The 21,570-nt window shown below is 30.6% G+C and overlaps 1 protein-coding gene across 1 annotated transcript in view; it reads left to right on the forward strand.

Moving 5' to 3' along the window:
• LOC122271046 (uncharacterized) overlaps window positions 1-14,463 on the forward strand; it is an 89,782-nt gene extending 75,319 nt beyond the window's left edge. The window contains exons 2-3 of the mRNA XM_043050854.2: window positions 10,110-10,283; window positions 14,074-14,463. Of these exons, the coding sequence (XP_042906788.1) occupies window positions 10,110-10,283; window positions 14,074-14,117 (218 nt within the window). The 3' untranslated portion in view covers window positions 14,118-14,463. The remainder of the gene's footprint in view (window positions 1-10,109; window positions 10,284-14,073) is intronic.
• The last annotated feature ends 7,107 nt before the right edge of the window (window positions 14,464-21,570 follow it).

A 21,570-nucleotide genomic window follows, 5' to 3' on the forward strand; every position in this document is an offset into this window, starting at 1 on the left:
GAATTTACTTTTAACCAAAAAATACACATATTTCAAATAAATTAAGTAGTTTCTCTCGTAATAAAGTCTAGGGTTAGATTACTAATGATAATCGTTATCCTTATCAATCTAACAGTTAAGCGATGAATTTACTTTTAAACAAAAAATACACATGTTTCAAATAAATTAAGTAGTTTCTCTCGTAATAAAGTCTAGGGTTAGATTACTAATGATAATTGTTATCCTTGGCAATCTAACAGTTAAGCGATGACTTTACTTTTAACCAAAAAATACACATGTTTCAAATAAATTAAATAGTTTCTCACGTAATAAAATCTAGGGTTAGATTACTAATGATAATTGTTATCATTAGCAATCTAACAGCTAAGCGATGAATTTACTTTTAACCAAAAAATACACATGTTTCAAATAAATTAAATAGTCACTCTCGTAATAAAGTCTAGGGTGAGATTACTAATGATAATTGTTATCATTAGCAATCTAACAGCTAAGCGATGAATTTACTTTTAACCAAAAAATACACATGTTTCAAATAAATTAAATAATCACTCTCGTAATAAAGTCTAGGGTTAGATTACTAATGATAATCGTTATCCTTAGCAATCTAACAGTTAAGCGATGAATTTACTTTTAACCAAAAAATACACATGTTTCAAATAAATTAAGTAGTTTCTCTCTTAATAAAGTCTAGGGTTAGATTACTAATGATAATTGTTATCCTTAGCAATCTANAAGGAATAAAAAAAATGATTCTTGAAAAATCGATTTTTTGAGAGTTTTAAGGGTCCTGACCCCCCTTAAGTAGTTTCGCTCGTAATAAAGTCTAGGGTTAGGTTACTAATGATAATTGTTATCCTTAGCAATCTAACAATTAAGCGATGAATTTACTTCTAACCAAAAAATACACATGTTTCAAATAAATTAGGTAGTTTCTCACGTAATAAAGTCTAGGGTTAGATGTGTCTAAAGTCTAGGGTAAAAAAATGTACACGGAGTGCAATGGAACTATCGAATTATTGACTGTTGAATTTGTAGGAAAAAACACCATGCGGGCAACTCTACAGTCGGCAGGATCAGATACAGATTAGAAATTTGACAGGCTGAAAGGACCATGTATGTTCATAAATTAACACGAGTTTTTTTAATCTTATCCGCTTAAAATTTATTAAATACTTAAATGCATTTTTTAGAGAGTTTTTCTCATTATTCTTTTCGCTTTGCGTTACATTTTGCTTTACAGCGCTAATTCTATGAGACTTAGAAATCTAAATTTGCGATGGTAAGCAAGAAAATGAGTGAGGAATTTGATGGAATAATTATGATGGAAGATGGAATAACATTTGATGGACTATAAATGCGAGATTTATCATCTGTTAAACTTGAAAAGAAACTGGATTGGTCTATTTACTGCCAGTTGAAATGCAAATGCAGTGTTTAAATTTGAATAACTGAAAAGACCATTTTAAATACCAAATTTAAAAAGTTTTTCCGAAATTCCAGCTTTTGCTCGAAAATTATTGCAATTAAGCTCTTTTTTCGTGAATTTTTCACTTTTTATTTGCTTCAATTTTCATTGAACCAAAACAATTATCTCCCAAGATATCATTTTATTAGCTCGTGCTTGACTTGATATCAAAAGTAAGAAACAAATAATGAATAAATTAAATAAAAGAAATAAGAGAAAACGAGAGCAGATGATGCTAAATATTGCTCATAACATTTATATCGATGTTTTTTAAAAATATAAATGTCTCAAGTGAGGTAAGAACCGTTGGCAATTTGAACTGTTACACAATTTAAGGTTATTGTAATAATTTGCTGGTTGTTTACCGAACACGAAAATTTTCGTGACTTTTATTCCATATTCAATGTTTTTGAAGGATTTTTGAGTTGAGTAATAGAAATTAGTTTTTAAAAAGAAATTTCATTGACAATTTATCCACAAAAAGAGATTTTTGTTTGAGACGGTAGACATTCTAAAGGTCTGGTTTCTCAGGACAAGCGCCTTATCTGGGCGTCAGCGGAAATTTGACTTACAGCTGACGCCAAAAAATACTTTTTTGTTAGCTCAGCGTGAGCAGTCGGTCCAACGCAGACATTATCTCTCATTGCGCATGCGTTAATAACGTAAACAAATATTTATTTTGAANTAAGGTTATTGTCATAATTTGCTGGTTGTTTAACGAACACGAAAATTTTCGTGACTTTTATTCCAAATTCAATGTTTTTGAAGGATTTTTGAGTTGAGGAATAGGAATTAGTTTTTAAAAAGAAATTTCATTATCCACAAAAAGAGATTTTTGTTTGAGACGGTAGACATTCTGAGTTTGTTAACAAATAACATTTCTTCTCATTTATTGCTTTTTATTATATCACACATTCTATATTCCTATAATAAAATTAAATATTTTGAAATTAAATAGTTTTAAAATATTTTAAAACTAAATATTTTTTAAATATTTTTAAAATAAATATTTAAACAATTTGAATATTTTTAAAATTGTTTAAATATATTTTCAAGTACAGTTGATATTTTTCAAATATAAGTAAACGTTTAGAGCCAAAAGGTTTACGTAAAATTAAAATTATTGTATATTTTATGAACAAATTTTTTTGTTTTATTTTAAAACGGCCGAGCCAATTCTGAGTTTGCGAATATCAATGTACAACTCCGTAATCCAGGTAATTTTGAACCCAACCCAGAAGACAAGGAAACTTTTGATTCAAGCATTTGGGACAAATCAGCCTTCGTGGAGAGCTGTGTGATGAAACTAAATCGCTTTTGCGTTACAAGGAGCAGAACACCACAAAAAAACTCCCGTGTTTAGCCCGACAGCAAGGGAATGTGAACCCATGATCCGTCTAACACTGATGATATTTTACGCCAGCACATTTGTCGGTGTGCAGAATTCGAATCAACCAACACCTGATTTACCTCATTGTGTGGTGAACACTCTGACCTCTAAGTCACGAAATAAAATATCAAATGATAAATAATAAATTAATTAATCAAGCAATTTTTGAAAAGTATCGAATTGATAAAATATTGATTGAAAAGTATCTAATTTTAGGGACAAAAAAAACAAAGATGAAAGAGTAGCCACTACAGGGTTTAGCGAGCAAGAAGCGGTGCCTCCAAGTTTTGTAAAACGGTTTTATATTTTTATTAAAATAGTAACGAAAGAAATAAAACACAAAACGCAACTCAACCGACCTTCGCACAAAAGCAAACACTCAAATGAAATTCTGACTAAAGCTGAAAATAGCTTTAGAATCATCAAATTAGCTTTAAGTAACTAAACATGACAGCTGAAATAAATTGTTTCACTAACTTGAAAATCGATTTTCCTTCTCTTAAGAATTTAGTGATAAGAGCGAGAATTAATCATCGCTTTGAATTTCACAAAACAAACAGTTCCTCATTATGAAGATAATTTGGATGCCAAAACGCTCTCTCCTCAGTGCGAATGTTTCATCTAAATGACATGCTTAAAATGCTCTTACGTTGCTTACGTTTTAAATTTCTTTTTAATTCAGAGTTAAGAGAGGGAAAAGCTTTATCAATCAGTCGAAATTGAATTCTTAGCAAAACACATTTTGAAAAGAGTTTCCCTTTAGTTTAACGATAATATATATATCATTTTAAGCAATTAGTGTTTGGCATACACACCATCAATAAAACGTGAAATTCAAAACGAAATACTTAATCTTTAGCTGTAGAAAAGCACCTTCCTACATGGAATTAAACGTATGAAAATAAGGTGTTTAGAAATAGAAAATTCATATTTTCAAATTTCTCAGAAAACATTGGTTGTGAAGAGTAACGAATATAAATATCAAAAAAATAATAATCATCTTAGGGCATAACTCTACGTCCCCCTAAAATTACTTCCCCCACTAAACTGCTAAGTACCCACTTTTTAGTAAGTGGTAAGATCTAGCACAACGAGTTTAGACACGGAAGAATAGTGGAAGGGAGGTAAATTGAATTTGCTACCTAGACAAATGAGGTATTGTTGCGATGCATGTTTTTAGGTTGAATCGAATGAATTAAATTTTGAGAATTTAGGACAAATAGTCTGAATATTATAATAGTTTTAATGTGTAAAAAACAAAACACAAAAGTACACATTCGACATGGATGACTGTAACTACATCTCAAAAGGACAAAATCGATATCTTCCAAGACAAATTACTGTGATATATGCTAAACGCACCGAGAAACAGGACCTACTGAAATATACGCAAAGACACGAAACAAGACAAACACAGTCATTACATTGAAAAACTGAATACATCCTTTTACAGCAACGCTGCCAACTTCCGCACCATATTTCAACAAATACTTTTCGACATAACAGCCAAATATAATTTAGTCACTTCTTTCTTTCGATCGGACGCTGTAGTTTGTATAGATTTCATCATTACAAGAATTAGAGATGTCATCATTACACGAGCAATATGCTGTCACCAGCCTCCCTCTCAAACTACATTCAATACATGTGACAATTTAAATATTAATTAATTTAATATCTACCGAAGGATCGGTTGGTATTGCCTTCGGCAGCAGATGCCGAGATATCGATAATAATTAGAATTAAAAAATTGATTGGGCATGTAATTAGACTGACGTCAAAGTGCAAGCGAAGCTCGTATGAAACTACCACTTTTTGTTTTATTTCATCCTGATTCTGTACGAATGCATTTATGACGATCCCAGCCCAACCTGAAGAGGTTAACCAATTAGCGCCCAGCGTCATATTTAAAGGATAGTTTTTTTTTCTCCAATGCCCACCTGGAGAATGACCTCTAGGTTATACAAGCATCTGATGGGAGATTTGTTGTCCACTCTGTCGTCAGGAGCACCATACTATGTGGGCAAACGTTGCTCCCACTGTAAAGACAGATAGTACAGAGAATGAAAGAGCGTCCATGCCTTGCCCGGAATTCGAACCCAGAACCTTTCTGAAGCAAGGCCGCAGGATAGTTTACTTTAGCAAAAATATATATTAAGGTAAGACAATTGTTTCAGTTTTGCTGTTTGTCTAGGAGAATTAAAATACATTATGCCACTTTTTCGTAAAGCTACTTTTTGTATTACTTTAAAATAAAATGAGCCGATCGGACAGTGGAGGGGTCGGGGAACTGGCCTTCTGGGTTCGAATTACGAGCAAGGCATGAATATTCTTTCATTCTTTGTTCTATCTGTCTTTACTGTGGGAGCGACGTTGGCCCACCAAATATGGTTCTCCTGAAAGAGTGGCCAACAAATATGCCCTTCATATGGCTGAATTGACAAAAAGTCATTCCCAAGGTGGGCATTGGAGAAAAAAATTAAATGGCGGGATCTAACGGCTGAAAGTAAATGCATGAATACTGTTCTATATTTCAAAAAAGTTTCTTTTCACAAAATGGCAACATTTGTAACTCGGATTTGTATTTTTTCTGTGATTTCATAGAATTATAATCTCGACAAGGTGTGCCTAAATTTCAGTTGCACCTCCTATAAAACACACTTCTATTTGTGGCCAGATAATAATGGCTGAAAGATCTTTATTTTTCTGACAAAACCCAGGATGTCTATTTCTGACAAGAATATCAAACAAAAATATCTTTAAGTGGCTCTGTTCAATACTACTTCTCTTTAAAAAAAACAAATTCCTATTTCTAATATCAGATTCGTCGGATAAACTGTATCTTAAAAGTTAGTTATCTCAAGACTTCTCAAAAATCATCGAATTTGGAATTTTCGTGAAATTTAATTATTGAAAGAACGTAATTCGAGTAAATTTTTAATTTTTTTGCATTATTATCGTTACTAAAATGGTTTGAAGAAATTAATGCAATATAGAACACACGAAAATAGTTTTATTTATACAGTTTTATCAGGGTGGCCACCCACCTGGAAAACCTTGAAAACCTGGTATTATCAGGGAATTTTTCTTATACTGGAAAAAACCTGGAAAAATCAGAGAATTTTAAAGAAAAGCTGGAATTTTTTTTAATTTCACTAATTTAAATTATTTACTAATTTTCTCAATTCAAATTATTTCATCCATTATACCCACTTTTTTAGACGGAAATGTATCTTCAAGCAGTTGAAATATCATCAACTTAACAATACATCATCATTGCATCAAAATTTGCTCCATTACAGCTCTGTCAAACTAGATGGCTTGGGCTGAATCCATTTATTGCTTAAGTTTGTTCCAATGCTTTCGTGATAATTTTTTTCCTCTTTGACAAAATGTTTTTGCATTTTTAACTTTATAAAATTCTCCAAAAGTTAGTTGGTTATAATTTAATAATAATAATAGATGTTATATTGCACTCTTTTTCTGAAAGCTTTAGTATTCCCATTAAAAGAAATTTGTGAATTATTTTTTCTCAGCAAACCAACCAATCACACATTTTTTTTACAATCGCTAACAGCAATGTTTATTGACAAATCGTTACAATTGTTGCATTAATGCCAATTTTCTCGATTTCATTTTAACCTTTTATAACATTTTAACTAAAAAAAGTTTTTTTAAGAACCAACTGTATGTTAACATTTAATTTTATTGATTTGTTGGTAAATATTTGATTCAAAATTCGAATTGTATAGTATTCACAATGTCGAAAGTTCGTAAATGTTGCTTGCATTCCAGGGATGATGTATCGAAAGTTTTCTCCTTTGACCCTAAAAAGCTGACAAAGACTAAGGAATGTGTAGGAAACATGTTAAAGGAACATGAAATATAACTTTTTTTTTTTAACTCATATGTGTTTATTAAGAAGAATGAAAACGAAATTTTTTTTATTTTTTATTCTGTACTGTAAAATACAAGTTTCTCGTAAAAGCAAAAAACAATGAACTCTGCTAAACTGAAAAACCATGTGTTAAGATTAGAATTCTTTGAATATTTTAATTTCAAACTAGAAAAAAAAAGAATAAAATTAAAAGAATTTTATTTTTTTTCTATAGAGTATGCAACAAGAAATTTGACAATTTTGCATTTGCAACATTCATTTTTTATACTGAATCTCTTAAAATAATAATGCTAATTCTATTAATAATAATGCTAAGGACAATTTTGCATTTGCAACATTCATTTTTTTATACTGAATCTTTTAAAATAATAATGTAACTAAAATAATAATGCATTATTTAAGCATTTCACTTGAGATATTGTCTTGAAGAAAATATGATCAATGAATTTTATAAAGAGCACTGTTTAGATAAAATACAGTGTAAAAAGGTCTTATATTGAAGTGTAAATGCAGTGATTCACTGAAGTGTTCAACTTTCAATGAAATAAGACTGTCCATTAATTAAAATTAATTTTTTAGAACGGATATTTAATAATAAAAAATATATTCTATTCTTAGCAAAACTGTATGGAATATTTTAAAAACAAAGCAAGAGTTTATTTTTAAAAAAATCAATTATCTCTAAGTAACAAAAACTTCATCTCACAGAAGTCATCTTACACTTTCAAAAAAATCTCCTCCTATTAGTAAATATTCTAATTTTTCATTAAATTAACATTTAGTAGTTTCCTTTCGCATCTACAACGGCTTTTAAAAGTCTGTAAATAAATGTTACAAGTTTTTTTTTATCGAGTGAAATTCGAGCAGAATATTTTTTATTAAATTTTGCAGCACTCAAATGTGAATTTATGAATTTTTCCACAAATTTTATAATTTTTATCTCTGATATGAAGTCCTTTTAAGCATTTTATCTCATATTGCACAGTGGAATAGGACACAATAAACTAATATAGCAATATGCATTACTGATTTACCTTTTATGATGAAAAATAATCAACTTTCAAATGTTGTCTATTGTTATATTACGACTATGAGCCATTTTTAAACGATAAAAGAAAATATTACGGAGTTAGCAAGTAAAAATTAAAATATAATTTTTCTATCAAAAGTTTTGTACTAAATTGCAAATAAANTATATTGAATCGCTACAGATATATATTCAATGAAAAATTATGTAGGTGATTTTACAAATGCATAAAGGTATCGATATTTGATTCGCTTTTATTTCCACTTTTGAAAATTATTAGGCCCATAGCCGTAAATAATGTAATAATAATAATAATAATGCAATGTAATACAATAATAATGTATTATTATAACAAGAGTAAAAGTAAGAAGAATCACCAACTGAGCGACGAACTGGTAGAAGTTGACAATGTTGGCAATAAACAACAGACCATTATATTTACTTCCGATATCATTTTACCCTGAACTGAGTATACTTGAATATAAACTACTAAAAATAAAGAATAATGCTACTTTAAACTAATAAAAACGAATATGCGTGCATAGTTTCAAATCAAGAATAAAATCTACCCCAGGTACAATTTATTTGTGTAACCTTTTGGAGTCAAATTTATTTAAATTCCAAAGTATGAGGAAACATTTGAATTAAAAACTAGTTGGAAGTTTTTAATCAATAATCATCAAAAGTATTTTTAGTTAGTTTGTTACCAAACACAACCTGATACCTTCTCTAAATGCATTGTCATTTAAAATATGCGATTTGATTAATGTAATATCTCTATCTGATACAAACAGATTGCTAAATATTTTAGCTTCCACTTTTTATTTATTCAAATTAAATGCATGACGAGACTCAATCGTCAAAAGACACGATTGGGTTAACAAAAGATAAAAGTGAATAATGAAATCATGTTAATGACACTATTTATCTTTTGCAGGGCTACCAACAACTACGCTTTTCGTTAGTGATTTCATACATTTAGACTGTTAAAAACTGATGTTTTCAGAGATGTTGTCAATTTTGCTCAAATTTTAAAAGTCTCACCAAGAGGGTGATGCACTATGGGCCAGAAGACCATGAGCTTTGGCAAAAAGTCAAAATTAAATTTTTAACTAAAATATGTGTAGGCAGTTTTAATATCTCCCAAATTAAGTATTCATAATCATTCCAAACATTAAAATTTATTTTTTGGACCGACGAGAGTACAATGTAGTGAAAAATATGTTAATTTTTTTTTTTAAATGTAACCTTTAAATTTATATTTCAGAAATACATATAGGAATTTCACCTTTCTGTTACATTTTTATCAGAGTAATTAATCTGAAATTTTAGTACAATTTTTCAATTTGTTGGATTAGTTAAAACTCTTGACAAACTTATAGTTTATATCCTATCATTTGACATTTTACAATGTTTGAATCACTTTTGAAACTTATCTCCAAAAAGTTCCACGAGGTAATTAGCTAAAAAAAATTTTGTTGTCTTCTTTGATGTTCCTTCTTTCGAAAAAACCTGCCCCATTTTGCCCATATTGCAAAGGTGGACTAAATATACCAAAAAACAAAAATTATGTTTTTTTTTCATGTTTTCGCGTTATTTTGTAAAATTACTTCCGAAATATAATTAACTTTTCATTTTTAATATAAGATTACGAAAATTGTTATATTTTCATTGCTTTATTTAATTATTTAAACGTACTATATATATTCTATTTTGCTCGTCATATTTCTACCGCCATTTTTTTTTGTTGGTATTTTTAGTGTATTTCAAAATTTCAACTATGAATTATTAACCTACACATAAAAACCCTAAATAAAACCCCCCAAATTTTGAAACAAATTTTAGCGAAATACTAATTTTGGCCACAAAACCTTGGATGCTGGCCCACTGTGTGATGGAACAAAGTGTCGTTTATGTGAAGTTTTGAGTCATTTACATGAAGCGATGTGGAAAATATCCTTAAATCGAATTTACAAAACAAAGATTCATACACCTAAACATAAACTTAGTAACCTTTCGAAGAAAGTTTTCACAAAAGCCTTAGAAATCTGGCAACACTGGCCGTTTTAATAAACATTCTACCTGTCTTGAAAGTACGACTGAGCAACAACGAGTCGGTAAAAATCTGCAAATAAAACTTTCTATCCTAACGAAGGAATAATAGTAGATTAATGTATACGTTAAGATCCTATCAACAGCTATTCAAAGTATTCTCTCTCTCTTTTTTTTTTTTNTTTTTTTTTTTTTTTTTTTTTTTTTTGCACACTGCTTAATATTGTAAGTTTAATTTAGTTATAATCTTTGACTAAAGTACTTTTATCATTTTCAGGAACTTTAATAAGCGCATTTACAGTATTTTGTGGTTGTACTACAGAACATCCAGGCAGGCAGACACCTTTGATGTATAACCTTTTAGCTGCTTTACTACAACTATTGCTAACACCGATTATTGTTGGTTGGATATGGAGCATTTACTGGGGAATCACATTTGTCAACATAAGTGGTAAGAATTTTGTTGCGAATTTATACTTTTTTTACGTGAACTATACTTATTTTAGAAATATATAATTAACATGTAGGTTAATATGCAATAACACACATAAGATCATTGGTAGGTAATTTTTTCTTCAAATTGTTGTCATGTGGGAAGTTTAAATAGCTTACCTAACATTTTCATAAAATAATAAATTTACATAAATTTATTTACTGTTCTGCTACTAGTTGGAAATAAAAAATCTACTTTCTCTTAATCATGCATTTTATTTGTTCTTATGTGTATGACATACTTTGATTGCGTAAAACTTGCCTACTGCACTGATATCTTTTGTAAATAAAGAATAAAATGTTATTCTACCGGGCTCCCAAGCCCCGGAAAATTTTTTAAAGTGGCAGTAAAAGTGAAATACATTTAGAAGTTTCAAGCTATCAATAAATATTAAATTTAAAGGAAATATATATGGGTACGAAAATAACTCGAGAACAATTTGGTAATTCAATAAGCTACCACTATATTAATAATTCTATAGGTTACCACTATATTAATAATTCTATAAGATACCACTATATTAATAATTCTATAAGCTACCACTACTATTAATAAGCTACCACTCACTTACTTTTTCTAGGTCGAGAAAACCCTGTTACAAGAATCATTTTCTGTATGTCTTACTATCCTACATAAATTTGGAGAAATAAAAAAGCTAAACCCTTGGAACTAATATTTGCTTGCAAATTAGTATAAATGTTTTGGTTCTCAAAGCTGCTTTTAATCAGAAAATTCAATTAACTTTTCATGTCTATTTTTCTAATAGGCTCAAAGTGTTCCTTTTAAACTAATGGGCGTGTTATCTTTTTTCATTAATATATATGCTAAAAGATCTCTCTATCTTTAAAGAAAAAATAAATTTATGATCATGTCATAGTTCCTAAAAAGTTGTTTCTAAAGATCTTTAATAGTTGACGTTTACTATAGTAATATAAAAAATGAATTGTTTCATTCAAAAAGCATTAAAATTTACAACTTATTCGTTCTCTTTCAACACATAAAATTCTTGGTAAATGATTTTTCTGATGGTAGTGAACTGAAACAGATATCGTACCTGTCAAGTTTTACGATTTTGTTAAAAAAGTTTTTTCCTAATGGTAGTAAAATGATTATTGAAGTGATATTGCAGATAAATACTTATTCTACTTTTCACCATCATTTAAAAAGATAACTAGCAGGCCTTATTTACGTATATTTAAACAATTAAAAAATATTCGTAATCAAAATTAATGTAATTCAAAATTAATGTAAACAGGAATCAGGCATGAATGCAAAACTTTTGCAACCACGTTAGATATAAAAAAAAAATTGGGAAAATCGTAACAATTTTTGCAGTTATGAGATATTTTTTAAACAAATAAATTAGAATTCTCTAGACTTAAATCATGACTGTAACCTTCCCTTGACAGATAGAGCTGGCTATCTGTGTCAAACATGGCCTCTACAGAACTACCAATTATTGCAAAATACTTTATAGAGAGATGAGCAATTAAAAATCAAAACTTTCAAAATTTTTGATAATTTTGATTACATATTAACATGTTCATGCCTGGGTGACCCAACGGTGGGTCACGCTAGTTTGTCTCATCGGGCGGTGCACCGGAGTTAAAACTGGTAACAAATAAATTTCATTTTTTAGTTTTTTTCCGGGAATATTAAAAATCCATAACTACCAATTATTTTTAACGGATGCAATTTTTATATTGAATTGCTTCTTCGTCGTGATAAATTTCCTTACAGTGAATTGCTATTGTTGAGAATAGATTAACTCTTCCCGAATATTTTCTAATATTGAAATAGTTCTTCCACCAGTATTTTCTCTTTTCCGTCCCGCTTTCAGGCGCAACACCCGGTGTTAAAGGGTATAAAAGCCTCACAACGAGATACTAGGTACAAGGTGGCGTTAGATATTAACTTTAGAATAATTTAAATGTGGTGTGAAATATTACTTTAAATCAAATTTACAAAACAATAAATCATGCATTAACTTAGTTACCACTAGAAAAATATTTCCCTTATGCCAGGTTGCCACTAGCGACAAAAAATTTTAAAAGTTGTGATAGCTGGAATTCAAGATTTTATTATAAGTCTAAAAAATTACCAATGTTTTAAAGTTTACTATTTTTAAAAATATTAATTCGAAGAATGTTTTTAAAATGAATGATTTGAAACGTTAAGTCATAAAGATGGTTACGATAGAATAATAATAGAGATAATAAATAAATAAAAGGGAATTGAGTTTCTACCACTTTTCATATTTTTAGTCGCTTGTGGCATACTTGCATAAAGCTCAGAAACATTGAAAAGTTCTTTATAACTTCTGTTCACTTATCAAATGGAACTGGATACTTGGGCCAAACATCCCATACATCATGTCTGTAACAGTCAGTGAGGTAGATAAATTACATAAAAATGAAAAAAAAATTCATATTGGCGAGGATATTTTTCTTTTTGCTTTGTCTTTAAAGCTAGTTGTAATGGTTGGTTGGTGTCGTGTCCATGGGGAGAGCTGTAGATATCCATGAGTGTGCAAAACACAGCCGGCTAACTCCTTGATGTTGTCGGAATACATACTCTCGATGTCAAAGGGGGGAGAATTCCCCAAGCTGAGCCATGGATCTTAAAATGGCAGGGCAGTCAAAAATGGATGTAACAGTGGATGGGTATAATGCATAAATTTGATTTGATTATGTAATATCACAGAGATAGTGTGCCTCAATTGGTCTGATGTATTTGTCTTCTTCTAAGTTTCGAGTGCTGAATAATATTTCTGCAGTTTGCTGTATTGCGTTTTAGAACTTTGGTTAAAACATTTCTCATTTAATTTGGTGAACTGCTTGACGAATCTTTCTGTTTTAAGATCTTCATAGAGGTCTATGTTTCGTACGAATCATCTTGCTTTAGTTATTTTTCTAATAATTTAGTTATAAGTTATTTTTAGGTGCATGCCTTTGCCGACGAAATCTATTATTCTGATAAGTTGTTATGTGGAATCTAATTCTGGTCTAAATCTCGTTGGGTAATAGGGATAATAGGTTGTTCGTTGGATAATAGGTGTAGGTTTGGTTTCTAGCATAAATAACTTTTTCAAATAATTTTCCTATTGAACTAAGTTACTCTTACTGATCAGTAGATGATAACTATCCGGCTTTGATGGATTCTTATTAGGTTGGAGAAATAGTACAACCTTGACCGACAAAAAGACTGTGTCGAAGCCGGGATAGCCTGATTTGTAAGACGTTGCTTTCCTGTTAGTGAGAACGTGAGTTCGAATTCCATCGGCCAAAGAATCTCCGTGTATTAAATGGTGAATGGTGTACGTTAAATCTGTCGGAGTCACAAAGTCCTCCAAATTCCCATAACAAATTAATGCTTTTAGGGTTACTTAAGTTGAGATTGATCGTTCTCTGGTTCAAGTCAAAATTACGATCAGTTTATGAATGAAAGGTTTATGGTTGGGTTCCCTCTATAAAACGGACTGTGACTTGTGTGTGAGACTGAAGCCATATTTTTTGCCATAGATGGCACAACTGAAAAAAAAATACGTTAAAAATTCGCTTGATTCCCAAGCAGGCTTGCTGGTATGGGCAAGTGGCAAAAGTTACAACATCAACATAGTCTGTGTTGAGAATGCTTCACCTTGATTAAAATAATAAATTATATTTTTAATTGATTTTTCATTTTATTTCTGTTTAATTTTTTTGTTGATTAATTTCTATACTATTTTAAAATATTCTTTTTCTTGCAGTTTCCAAAGCTGTAGAAGAGCCGAGTTCAGGATCAATGCTGTAGTTAAAAGTTACAACTTTCTTTTCATTCAAGTATTATGATGAAAATCACGCGGCTGAACTTGTCTCACTGTTCATTTGCACTTCTTCTCGCTCGAGCACTTGAGGAAATGAAATGTCTAACCCGTCACTTTGTGAAACCTCTTAACTTCTTTGCTCCAACAATAAGCACCATGTGTTCAAAATGCATGCATGCTCTTGCTGAAAAAGCATTCTGTGAATCTCTTTCAAAGATCCATCTCCTGGATTACGTATGACAAATGTCGAAGATGAGACTTTAATATATATAATTTTTATGCTATTCATGTAACCCATCATACCTTATTATGTTCTTTTAACATTGCATGAGACAGGTTAATGACCAAATATGTGATTAGATCCACATTTTCTACACTGAATACTTAAATTGAAGAGCTTAGTGAAAGGAAGTTTTAAGTGATTTTATTGAAAAACAATTCGAAGTATCATCAGAGAAATATCTTATTTTAGTCTGGTTTACTTAGATTCAACATTGAGTTGCGATGGCCGCGATTAAGGTCTTGGACTCTCATTGTAAAGAACTGAGGTTCAATCCCTGACTTTAAAGTTCACCCAGCTTCAGATCGATGGGTACCAGCTCGTCTGTAAAGTATAGGCGACTGATGCATATTGATGACCTAACTGACACCTATCAAGCCGTTAGGCGCGAAATTGTGGAACTTTAAACTCCATGGACCCCCATGGCCCACAATGGGTTGTTGCGAGAATGACTTTTCCTATACAACCTTATTTATTTTTTCTAGTTATTGAATTTTAGAGAATGTTTGTAAGGGAAGTCTCTGAATACTTTTGAACTGGTAGAACCTTATGGTACGGTTTTTGGTACATTTTATAACAAACAGTTGACAACAACCTTATCAAGCCTTTCCTTTGGCAGCATTTTATAACGCCCAGGATGCAAACATTATGATACCGGTAGGTATTTAAATGAGTAAGGGGAATTTATTAATCTCGCTAAACGGAAGCTTGCGAATAAAATAATAAAGGCTTGGCTTAACCTTTACTCTTTTTTCTCCACACAATACAGTGACACGCAGAAATATAAATCTGGTCGACACAAATTAAATAAATGCCACTTAAAACCTTCATCACTTAGCTCTTTAATTGTATTAATTTATTTGGGTCGAACAAATTTTTAAAGCCCAATTACAGAGTAGAAATATATATATATATATATATGTTTTAAACAGTAGGAAAAGATTATTAAATTCCTCATAAAGATATAAATTTCTCAGAATGCCTTTCCTTTTGAATTCCTCAAAATCAGGGATGCCAACTGCTTTGTTTTGGGATAAAAGGAATTAAAATTTCCTCCAAAATAAGACATTAAATTCTGTTGAATCTTGGTCATTTTGAAAATACTTTAAAAGCCAAGGTATGCCAATATAGTCGTAAATTTTGAATTATGAGCTTAAGACAAAACTAAAAATCTAGTAGCAAAATTTCTGAAATGACATTCGAAAACTCAATTCTTTACCTGTCCAATTATTTTTCTTCTATTATTTCAATCTGTGTGGAATTCCTGTTCTGAGAATATTAATTTGGAAAGGTAAAGCTTAGATTTCAGTTATACATGTAGAAATTTTACAATCAGTTTTCAGTTTCATGAGGACGTTGGCCAACTTTGTCTAAGGCATACCCTTCAATATCTACAGAATTTACTTCGTTTCAGAAGCCCTTCCCACTGGTTGCAAAAATTTCCTTATATTTTATTAAATTAGATTTAAAGGAATTTGTCTACCTCTACTGATAAATATTTTAAACCGATAGAATTATGGTCGAAGGAATTGCCTTGTTCTTAACTTGCGAAAAAAGTTTTATAAGATTTCTGTTTACTGGCGCTGGTAAAGATAGTTTGCAAAAACTTTAAATGTCATGATTTAAAACCTCATGTTTATAGGCTATTAAGAGCTATAAACTTTCCATCGTGTGTAACTCTGTCTGGAAGTTGTTTTAATCATGAATTAGTTGGAACAAAGTAAAAGAAAATCGTTTAAGGCCTCGCAAAGATTCTTTTTTCCTGCTCATCATAAAACTCTGGATACTATCAAGTAAGTGGTGGTGATACAATAAAGTAAGTGGAAGATCATATGATAGCCGATACTAAGTCACATACGATATAAAGCGCTTTAATTGTTTCTATAAGAAGGGGTGGGCAAAATCATTTTTATTTCAAACTTTCTAAACAAAGAATAAAATATTTAGAGGAAGAAAGAGGAATAAATGAAGAAAGTTGGCATCTCTTCAAAATTCATTGAATGCCACATAAAGGGGAATACTTTCCTTCAGCAACATTTCGTTCCAATGTTTCAAAAATGAAATTTTTTCTTTCTTTCTTTCTTTATTTATAAAAAATTGGGCACCTGGGCCGCACAGAAGGCTCATATCCCATACATCATGAAATAGTATAAAAAGATAAAATAAAAGACAATTTGAGTTTAGCAGTCTATGGGGTGGCTGTTACAGGAAAAATGAAATTCTCAAATCACACATTACAAGTGGTTTGATAAAAAAAAAGGGTTAACGTGGAACATTATAAAATAAGGTTATGGTGGTAGAAACGCTGTACTGAATTAAATTCTCTCTGGCATTAAAATGATTATTTTTTATAATGTGATTGCGCGAAATTTTTTATTGCTTCTCAAGACCAAATAAGTATGAAGAAACAATGTCTCAAATCACAAAAAAATAGCAAAATATTTTTGATTTTGTAGAAAAACGTGTCTTGTTTTAGTTGGGATTGAAAAATTAACATTCTATTGTATTTGGTCCTGGTATGTCCGAATCTAATAAAATAATACTACTGTATATTTTTATTTATGAATGGAGACAGATGATAAATCTTGCCAAATTCTCCGTAGCATAATAATAGCTCTCAGTGGAAAAGGTATTTTCACCAGTATCATTGTAACAAATTATTTCTTCACTATGCTAGGCTACTAAAAAGAAACAGATAACGCTGGATGCTAAAGGCAAATATGTATCATAGAGCTTCCTTTAAACATTTAATTAAAGTGCATGGACTGGAAATTTAAAAGGTGTGTGTTAAAATGTGTCTTCTTTTTCTGTATTAGCAGCATGCAAAATATTATCTTTAAGCATTTTTAAACTATTTACAAAATGTAATGTTATTAATATGTAATGCAATAAAGGTATGAAAGATGTAAAATGTACGTAATTTCCATGGGTAACATTAAAACGATTGATAGAAAGATAATGTATTTTGAAGGTGTCAGCATTACCACGTGATTAGTTTTCATATTTTTGAAGTGGTACCAATGCATATCATTTTTGATTTAACCCAGTACATACTTGAAAATTCCTCCTCGTTTTTGGAAAGAGATTTCTCACAAACATATGAAATGGTAGAAACAATTATACTTTAATATTTAATTTTGGATTTCAGAAATTTAATTTACAATGATGTTGACCTCACTGTATTAATAACTTAAACGAATATCTAAGACCAGATTATCCATCTGTGGAGTTTTTGAATGTTTGTTATTTCTAAAAGACAACTGAAATACTGTTAAAAATGTATTTAAAAACAAAAAATTTTTCAGATTGGGGCAGTATTTTAGGGATTTCAAGATTGGTGGAGCGTCGAAATAAGATGAGCCTAAATTTATTTTGAAGAACGTTTTCGTTGTACAAAAAAGAAAGTGGTAGAAGTAACATTAATTCAACGTTCCAGCGGTCCTTGAAAAATTTCAGTAGTGACAGTAAATTTAAGTTAATGCTAGAATATATATATTTTTTAATCTACCACTTTAATGTTAGGTGAATTAGCAAGAGGCAATTTTTATGCAAATATACTTTCTTTGGAAAACAATTTTTAGTGCCAAGGTGACAACCCAGCAATAAAAAATATCGAAATTTGTCTTATTTTTTGTTCCACTTTTTAAAATTTCCAAGGCCTGCTGGAGCCATGTTTATATATTAGGGTTAAATACTAACAGTTGAGGTACGATCAGTTTCGAGCACAAGAAAATCTATTCGAAGCTCGATTCAAAATTAGCTCAAGCATTGGAATGCGATTGCTGCACCCATCAAATCGTCTGGACATCCCGATAAGTATAAAATTAAAATGCCTTTTCAAATTTATTTGAAGAAAAATGTATTTATAATTCGTTCGATTTTCAACCATTCCGAGGCAAAAGCGTTGCTGCTAGATTAGCCTTTTTTGGTTGCTGCTAGTTTAGCTAGGCGTCTAGCTTTTTTTGTAAAAAAAAAAAAACTCGTATTAATAGCGAAAAACGCTAGCAAAAGCTTTAAAGCAACCGGAAAATTAAAAAAAAATATGCTAACACATAATAACACTGATATGTAATTCCCAGGGCTTCTATCTGCGTCGACTATATGTGAACAAATGTTCAAATTTGTTATAACGAAAATCAAATATTCAAGTATAAATTTTACTAACATTGGAAAAAAACTTTTACAATTCATCATTCACTAAACACTTTGTTAATCGGCAATTTTATACATAAACTATGTCATGTCACCGGCTATCATTTTGTAAATGAATAAAGTAAAACATTCTAAATATTGATATCACACCCAAACATTGTTGACCGATGACAAGTTAACTCGTCATTTGAGCATTAAAAGACGAGTTAACTCGTCACCAGTCAGCAAAGTGTAAAATATGATCAGCTCTGCAAATATACATTAAAGTATTGGAATAGAAAATGTATCTATAGGAAGTATTTGTATTGTAATGATTAACAGTTACCTAAACTTCATTAACCAAACCAATTTATATACAGTTAATGATGCCAAGACAAGCAATGTACCATTATTCATTTCATGTTTTCACTATCAAAATTCTAATCCCTGCATTATTGGTAGTTATGCATAAAATGAATGTAGTTTCTTAAGTTAAATTGTGATCGCAAGTAACTTGTCACCCAGTGAATATCAGAATAGATCTGCACAGTTGCCTTCATAAGTGTTTGATTGTATTTGTGATGTGAAAAATAGAAGAAAATTAGATATTACTATTCAATGTTTATTTTTTGCCCTTTTGTTGTTTTATCATAAAATATGTTGCTCGTGAGAGCACTTGTAAATTATATTACAAAAATTGTGAAAAAAAACTATATGAAACCCATATTTATCTACCAATAAATTTTGCAAAAAAATCACACTCAGTTGTATTTTATTTGCATTCACTCTTCAGAAAACCTGTATCACCAGCAATTTTAACTCACTCCTAGATATAGAACTAATTGACGACAACACTAAATTTAGCCCCATCACTGCCTTTTTCCTTAGGGATATGTTGCCCTAGCACACGAAATACACTCAGCCCCAGCCGACTCACCTCTTCTCCCATCTCCATTCCTCCTCACTGCTCCTCATCATCGATTTATTACTACAGATGAATCGGTTAATGCCGCTTCGTGGCAGCGCACCGAGATTTATGTGATTTCTACCATTCACTCTTCAAAAGCATCTTATTTTGTACTTAGCATCATTTAACAGGGCTGCCAGGATCTGAAAAAAATTTCATTGTTTTAACACTAGGTTTACGGACGTTTCTTATATACCATCTCTACGAACAAGCGTCAATTTGACGCATGAACGAATACATATAACAGCACTTACAGAGATGCCAACTTGCTCCGGACAGCAAATATATATTTTAAAGTGGTAGTTTATCAATTGTGATTTTTAGTTTAATAAATTCAATTTAGTTGATTTTTATACACCACTATTTCTAAATAATTCGTAAGCCTATATATTTCACCACTTTATATTTGCAAAATTTATTTAGTAGTCAGTTACGGTTTTTTTTAAATTATTTTGGCGTGTCCGGAACAGTTGGCGTCTCTGCCCTCAGTAAGCAATGTAATTATATACTATAAGAAAAAAAAATGAAAATAAGATATATATATTTATGAAATATTCTAGTATTTTACTTTTTAATACTCGAACTAAGCAACTGAAACCTTCAAAATCTGACACTCAAACATCAATTGACATCCTGCGTTTGTTCTTTCTATTATTGCTTATCGGCAACAGTTGTTTAATCGCTTGTTTCATTTGAGATAACGATAACGGATCGAAGTATTGTCGGTACATTCCTATTTATTATTGATGTGATGTTTGCATGTTTACTCAAAATTTTGTCTAAATTATGATGGTGTCAAATTGACGCATATCCGTAGAGATAGGTATACCACAAAGAGAATTTCAATATTTCAACGCTTTTGAAGAAAATAGACTTCAATATATATTTACCTCGATCAATGGATAAAAGTCATTACAAGAGATAAAATAAAAATGCAAACGGGTTTTGTAATTTTCCTTATAAAATTCGAAATGCGTCAAAATGACGCGTCCCGTAAACCCAGTGTTAAACAATTCATGAAGTTTTTAATTTGATGGTTAATATGATGGGAAACTAAAGAAACGATTGAGCATATGTCTCTAGTTTTCCATTTATAGACGGTAATAAATTATTGAGATCGTGTCCTTAGATTAAAGCTTGTGAGCAAACCGGATGCTATTTTTTTACAAAATCAAGTCCTGTCCATTTTCCAAAAACAACTGCTGTTTCTGCGTAGTTTCTTCAGAAATTAATTTTCTCTAGTGATAGCAAGGGTAAGGTATTTACATTTTTAAAAATTAGAATTATAAGAATTTCGTCTACCACTTAGGCTTATTATAAAAATGGGCAACTTTCGTCCACAACTAAACACATAAACTGAAAAAAAAAAGTTTAAGTGGTATCAAAAGTGATAAGAAATTTCACGTTTAAAGCACCGCATGTATATGTATGTATACATGCTTAAGTTATAAAGTTCTTATAAAAAATTATTATTTTTTTAAAAAAAAATTGCTTGCTTTGAAATTTCTACAATTATAAAAAGAGTAAAATAAAGCATTCACACAATAGCCCGATTTTATCAATTTTCAATCAGGATGATCATGAAGGATAAGGCTCCACAATTTCGAGATCAGCGGCATGATTGTGGCAGTGTGGCCAGAACTGCGCACAAGCCTCCTTTACTTCCATGACAAGGTTGTATTCTTAATCCATTCTCTACCTTAAATATTAGAAGCTCTTTAAACTTTAAATCTTGTTTTCGGAAAGCAAGATTTAGAGTTTGAGGAGCCTCAAAAAATCCACCAATCTGAGGAGCTCCTTCGATCTGAGGCTGAATGGACTTCAAGCCGCTACTAGGGTCTGAACACCAGTTCTTCGCAATGACAGCCCAGTGCCTTAACCACTGAGCCACCACGGCTCATAATTCACTATACCACTGGAAGAAAAATAAGTCTGAAAATAAAATAGTTTCAGCCCCTGCATGAGAGAATTTAGATCATATTTTTGTGAAGTTTTTTTTAAAAAGTATTAAAACATGAACTATTTTTTAATAAAGCTATTTTTGAAACAAATAAATATAAAA

The sequence above is a fragment of the Parasteatoda tepidariorum genome, chromosome 9 (genome assembly GCF_043381705.1).
Source record: "Parasteatoda tepidariorum isolate YZ-2023 chromosome 9, CAS_Ptep_4.0, whole genome shotgun sequence".
Taxonomy (NCBI): domain Eukaryota; kingdom Metazoa; phylum Arthropoda; class Arachnida; order Araneae; family Theridiidae; genus Parasteatoda; species Parasteatoda tepidariorum.